The sequence below is a fragment of the Cotesia typhae genome, unplaced genomic scaffold, assembly GCF_013202065.1.
Source record: "Cotesia typhae breed Kobodo isofemale line unplaced genomic scaffold, CoteBio_Ctyphae scaffold_152, whole genome shotgun sequence".
Classification (NCBI taxonomy): domain Eukaryota; kingdom Metazoa; phylum Arthropoda; class Insecta; order Hymenoptera; family Braconidae; genus Cotesia; species Cotesia typhae.
In genome coordinates this window covers 11,562,492-11,568,963 of record NW_027423776.1, presented here as the reverse complement: position 1 = coordinate 11,568,963, position 6,472 = coordinate 11,562,492, and the positions used below count along the sequence as shown (strand labels likewise).

Sequence of the window (6,472 nt, the reverse complement as noted above, 5' to 3'; positions counted from 1 at the left end):
CAACACAAAGAGTCGATGAAACAGAAGAGAACAAACTGTAGTCTCCTGTGGAACGTAAAAGCATTGGAAACAACGCCAATAATTTGGCAGAATACCAAAATTCTTTTAGCGGAATATTATTCTGTCAATGATAAAAATTACGACGCTAGATAAAATAGTGACACCTTTTTTCGCCCCTTGATTTACCCTTTTCATTATTTACGCTCTATATTGTTTTAATAACTCGAATAAACGTCTCTATTTATCTCATTTGACTTGCTATCCATATTCTCCAGTAATATTCCATGAAAATAATTTTTTTTTTTTTTTTTTTTTATAACCTGATCTATAGCAATTGGCTATCTATCTAAAAATACTTACTTAGTTAATGGGGGTTCATTGTTGAGATGATAATCAAATATTATAATAATTGATTGAATAATTTGGTAGAGCCAATCACCTTTGAGAGCATTTCTTTTCCGAGACATTGTGTGTCGAGAGTTATTTTAGTTTAATTGGAAAAAAAGAGCAAAAATAGTAGCGACTGTTGACCCAATTCGATTGACCCTTCGAACTTTATGAGCGTAAATGTGGATGGAGGCTTTTCATGCCCCGAGCCCCGAGCCCCGAGCTCCGAGGAAATATCCAATGAGAGGTTAATTTGCTGTGAAAGAATGCAAAATGTGTGGTTGTAGTTGTAGTCATAGGTACCGTAACAGTAGGGATGCTGGTTTAGTTGCGGCTCTTTCGAGGTTGTAAGGTGAGCGCGTGACGTACGTCAGCAAATCCCTGGTAATCCGGCTATGAGATGAAATAGATTACCGCACATACACTCCGGCTCATCTCGAGAATTACAGAATAGAAGTAGTCCAATAGAAAGGAGATTGCGGGATCCGAATACGTTAGTTTACGGAAACAGGCTTTCGTTATCGGCATAACGGTCTTGGGATTTCTCCCGGGTTATCGCGTTACACTCATTTTGAGACCCTGATGTTTTCCGAGTTTACTCTGAATTTTTTTCTTCTTCTTCTTCTTCTTCTTCTTCTTCTTCTTCTTCTTCTTCTTCTTTTTCTGTGCTGTTAAACAACTTCTTATCAATTCCTCGAAAGTATTTCAATTATTTAAATTTCTGTTTGTTATTAAAAGAAAATGATAGCTGCATAGATTGATGTTTATAATAAACAAAATAGAGGCGACAGTCTTGCAGGTCGTCGGTTGTTGGTGATAAAGCTTCTGCTTACATCCTTCCACTCGGTCGCCTTATCTACATGCATAATATACCCACAAAACCGTGAAATTAGTTTTCACCGCAGTGTTATTACTCCGTCATCGGGTTCTTTGCTCCTCGTATTTATATTTAGTCTGGTTAATGATACACCCGACGTGTTATACTATACTTTACACTATATATCAATTTTTATGTGTACTAAACTCTGAATAAACCTCAGACTGGCAGTGACTATTTAGCAAACATCACCTTGCTAAAAAACAAGTGACCTACCTCTTCTCAATAATTACCATTAATAATTAAAAACCCATAATTTACTTTAATAATAAAAACCTAAAAATAATAATAAATAATTATAATTTAGTATTTAATTTAATATAAAATAATTAAACCGCAATGAGAGTCATCGTGGGGTTTTATGAGCGTTTTAAGGGGCGCTGCTTTGTTTCCCAGCTAATGAATCGTGACATGGACGGTAAATATTTATTACACCGTCAAGGGTCCGAACTTTAAAGTTCTGTTTAGCAGTACGTGCTAGAAACAACAGAGAGGTACAATGTTGTATGTCAGTAGGGTTCTCGCTGTCCCAAGTGCCTACTTCTATTCTCTAGTCGAGTGTACGAGTACAATCCTCCTCCTCTCGTTTCTCACAACCCATCCCCGTCCTTTGATCCCTGAACCGCAAGTTATCAACCCTCAAACCCTCACCTTGTATCGATACAAGATGTTACATATTCATCGGCTCTGATATCCCCCAAGAGCTGTTATTTTAAGCATATTCTCCTTCATTATCTTCCGCTTAGACTTAACCCAAATAAATTACGCTTTCGTGTAAGATTTCATGTTTTACCTCAACAACTTTTAAACAAAATTACATTCTTTTAGTTTCAATCTTATCTTACTCCGCGCTTTTGTTCGAGTATTGATTCATTTCTCGGTCGATTGACAGTTCTTCGTGTCAAACATCTAATTATTTCAGTCACGTTAATTTACCTTTCGTGACTGTTTCACATTTGCGCTATTGTATTATCATACCTTTTATCCGTTTATCAAACATACATTTAAATACTAGTCTCATTATTAGTCTCACTATTGTAATTCTGGATAGTTGTGTGTATATCATCGGCTCAATGCAATTAACATAAGTTTTTTTTTTTATGTCAATTTGTCAAGTAGTTTGTCATGTCACTCTTCAAGTGCGTGTTTATTATTATTTCACCACCAAATTTTATTGGAAGTAATAATAAATCATAAATTATTCATTTTATTTTTTTTTTTTTCACAGACTTGTGATAAAATTACAAAATTATGTTACGATAATTCAAATTAAAATAAATATTGAAAAAATTCAAAGCATGTTAACAACTAACAATAGTATAATTACAGAGAGGAGAGGATAAATGTAATTATTGCATACATAACTCGGATAATTTGTATAAGCTACAATTTCAGAATACTCAAGATTGCGAGGAATTCATGTTGAGGCCAGCAGCGTCTATTAAATGAACAGCCTTACGTTCAGATCGCACGTGTAACCACAACATACTGGCTAAACACAGACAAGCACACAAGCACAGCGACAGAGGGATGAATAAAGCTAACTCGGATTCAGGTAGTTGAGTTTCACGGGAAGAGGGTCTAGGAGTGGATAGAATTACGCGACAATGGGTTGGTCATGGGAAATTGAGTTGGCACTGATTAGACATTGCGGACATGCCGTCATGCCGTGATGCTTCGTTGGAATTTACTCAGTATAACTGAGCCAGAGTGCCCTCTTCTTGTTCTACTTATTCTCGGTCTTTTTCTTGGTCTCTATTCCACCCTCCTGGTGGTTTATTTCTTCTCCAGTTCCCTTTATATCCAACCTCCCACTCCTTTTTCTACTTAAACTCGTTTGTAAGTCTTTACATGCGTAGGTCCAGGTATAGATATAGATATGTAGGTTAATACCTCGTCATGGCTCTTTTGATTTCGTCCGGAATACCTTTTGAGAGTAGATTGCCAATCGAATTGTCTGTGACTCGTTGAATCACAGAGCACGCCGCCGATCTGGTGGGTTTTCATCAGGTACCGCAGAGCTTCCACTTTTCTATTCATACTTTATTATCATTCTTTTATTTTTTTTTTAAGCTTTTATTATAATTAGATAATTACGACAACGGTTAATTCATTATTTTAATGAATAATTAGCGGCATTTATCAGAGAGGTAATTAATGGGCTCGCCTGGAGATACGATTTCGGAATAATAAGGAAATGGAAGGAGTGTAAAGTGGAGCAGAGTGGAAATTTTCGTGGGAATAAAGAGGAAAAATAAAAGTTTAAAGTAAAGGAGTAACGAGTGGCACGATGAGCGAATTCATTTAACCGCACACGGATAAACCACGAATTATTCTTTGGAGCGTCGACGAATTAGTTCCGGGGTAACGCCTGCGACGAGCTGCCCGGATTCTCGGTGACCTGTCTGAGACATTTCTTCCTGTCTCGCTGCTGTTGTGCCGGAGACCAAAGACCTCAAACCCTCCCTCAGAGGCATAAATTTCGCGGGTACGCGATGCGTGCACCCAAGTAGTCTGCCAGTCTGGCTCCGGCTCTAGGAGTTTTTTTTTTTTTTTTTTTTTTTTTTTAAATTAATCCAAAGAAAACTGAAATTAGTCTTGCTTATTGTAATTAGACCAATTATCATTATTGTTTTGAATGTCCTGGTGACTCTTGGCACGCTATTTACACTCGAGTTTCCAGCTAGAAACCGAGCTATAATGCTGGTGTCGACAATTATTACGTTTAACCACACCTGCACCCAGATCCCAACATCTCGTGGGAATTTAACTTTTAGTTTTATTTTTCTTTTGTTAAAATTCCTATCTATAAAAATAAATAAATAATAATAAATTTTGAAACTGTCCTTAAAATACGCTCGTAAAAATTTTTTATTGTAAATTGGCTGTGAAAAAATTTTTTATTTGCCGATAAATGATTCATGATAACTTTAAAATTTATCATGATATTCAATTTAAATTATTTTCAATACAATGCTTACATCAAAGAGTTATTTTATTAACGAGTATTCGTAGTGCGCGACAATGTAGAGCAACGGACTAATTAAATGGATTATTAAATTAGAGTAACAAAAATAGTGATTGAATATCGATACTCCCGTGAAAGCTGAGGAGTTTGTAGAGAATAATAAAGGACGAGTGAACATTTGACGTGGAAGTTTTGGAAGTGTCGAGCGCAATGTTAGTAATCAAGACGATCTGTTGTCAGGCTTATTCACTTGGTCACTGTCAAATGGGATTCCGTGAGCGTCTTTGAGTCAAGTTACCCGTGGAAGACAAATACTCAATAGAGAAACAGATAATCCTTAGTTAAATACCAGTAATTAGATATTTATCATAGGACAAATACAGGCAGTGCTGTAGGATCGATTGCGGTGTACAATGAACAGTAGGATTTCGGTAGCGTGACACCAGGAGGAGCGATGAGGATTTCAGTAGCATTAGTAGACTCACCCCTGTTTGTTCTATAGAATAGTGAGCGATAACCAATGTTTTCACGCCCCCTTACTGCTTCCAGCTACAGCTCGAGTTGTGGTTATCGTTAATCGTAAGTGTCCATTATTCCATCACTTTGCGGTTTCGTTCCACCGCACTAATACTGCCCGAGCGCTAGTGCTTTCCTCTATTCAACGTTTATAGGTGCCTTATACCTTTGTATTCATTCTATGAGTATCTATCTAAGCAACACATGTGTGACGTTATTCTCGTCATTAGTTCTGGATCATGCTACTACTAAATACTCCTTTTGTTTCCTCTTGTCACTCCCACTTTAGATCTTTTATGATAAGGTGTGAGCGTAACAGTAAACCAAAGAGTAAAATTGTCAGTTTATTTGAGCTATATCAATATTTCATATTTATATTCTTGGAATATAGTTTAAATATTTATCATTAGATACGACCTAAAACTCTTTTTCTTTTTTCAATTTTAAATATAGTAAATAATTAACTAATTAAAAATAATGAAGTGTAACAAAATATAATTAACAGAAGAAATATACATAGAGCAGGTACATGGTATTAAAATATAAAAATAAAAAAATAATTATTATGCGTAGGCGTCGTGAGAGTACTGGTAATGACTGTCGTCAGACTCTTGTAACTGAAAGTGATGTTGTTTTTGATTATCATCGTGATGAGCAGCCGGTTCGTAAGTATGGGCGTGAGCGGAATACTTTGCACCGGAGTGATCATTTTTTCCCTTTCTTTCGACGTGCGCGTGAAATCCGTCCTTGTCAGCCTTGTATTTAACGACGCGAATGGTGCCGCCTGGCTCTTTCACGTTGTACTCTCCGCTCACACTCGATCCTGAAAATAGACCAACATGCAATTTAATAAATAATTACAACTATCAATTAAAAACAAATATAAATAAATATAATCCGGCTGGAGATGTTAAAAATTTAAATTAATAGCACAGCTTTCTCTGCTCACCGTCTCTAACTTCTTTTTGCCCGTGAAAGTCTCCGGTGTGATGGTCCTCGATTCCGTACGCGAATTCGTACTTTGGATGGGCGACGTAGTCCGTGACGTGACCAAGAAATCCTTCCTCCGCGTGCTTGTGGTGCTCCGAGAGATCATTACTGTCCTCATGATGATGATGATGGTGCTCGTGGTCTTCGTGGTGATGCTCGTAGTGATGAGGAATCACATACGGTACTTTCACTTCGAACCCTGGACCCTCTACCGGTCCATGGAAGTGCATGTAAGACGTCGCAAATGGTAGGTGCTCATGATCGTGAGCATGCTCATAGTGATGATGGTGATCATCGTCTAAAGAAGAAAATGAGACGACTCCTGCCTTTGATTGATAGATATTCAGGAGGCACAGACATATTAATACCTGTAAATTAATTAAAAATTTGTTTTTTTTATAAAAAAAAATTTTTTATTCTATTACTTAATGCCTAAAAATTAAATCTCTAATAGGCAGACAATTTAGCGATTATGCGCCGCCTGTTGGCACTTATTCACACTAATTTTATTTAAAAAAATTAAATATGGGCATATATGAATTCATATAGATATCATGTCATATAAAAAAATTTTTCCTCGTAAATTCACATTTATTTTCACTATTATCTGAAGCAATTAAAAAAAAAGCGGAGAGTAAATTATAATTAAAATAAAAAAATAAAAGAACCACAGCACCTTGAGCGTCATCCTTAGCCTTAACAGTAATCGTGGTGTTTAAAAATATGACTGAAAC

The 6,472-nt window shown here is 36.4% G+C and overlaps 1 protein-coding gene across 1 annotated transcript; it reads right to left on the bottom strand.

The window, feature by feature from the left end:
* Nucleotides 1–5,274: 5,274 nt before the first annotated feature.
* LOC141536167 (uncharacterized) lies at nt 5,275–6,098 on the bottom strand. Its single transcript, XM_074256501.1, has 2 exons — nt 5,698–6,098; nt 5,275–5,571 (listed from the first exon to the last, which is right to left on the bottom strand). Exons 1-2 carry the CDS (start codon nt 5,966–5,968, stop codon nt 5,312–5,314), a joined length of 531 nt encoding a protein of 176 aa, XP_074112602.1. The 5' UTR covers nt 5,969–6,098; the 3' UTR covers nt 5,275–5,311.
* Between the last annotated feature and the right edge of the window lie 374 nt (nt 6,099–6,472).

Excerpts from the sequence above, each read along its gene's own strand:
- LOC141536167 (XM_074256501.1), bottom strand. The coding sequence starts at position 5,968 with ATGCACTTCCATGGACCGGTAGAGGGTCCAGGGTTCGAAGTGAAAGTA. Across the intron at positions 5,572-5,697 it reads GCAAAAAGAAGTTAGAGACG|GATCGAGTGTGAGCGGAGAG; the intron begins GTGAGCAGAGAA and ends GTCTATTTTCAG.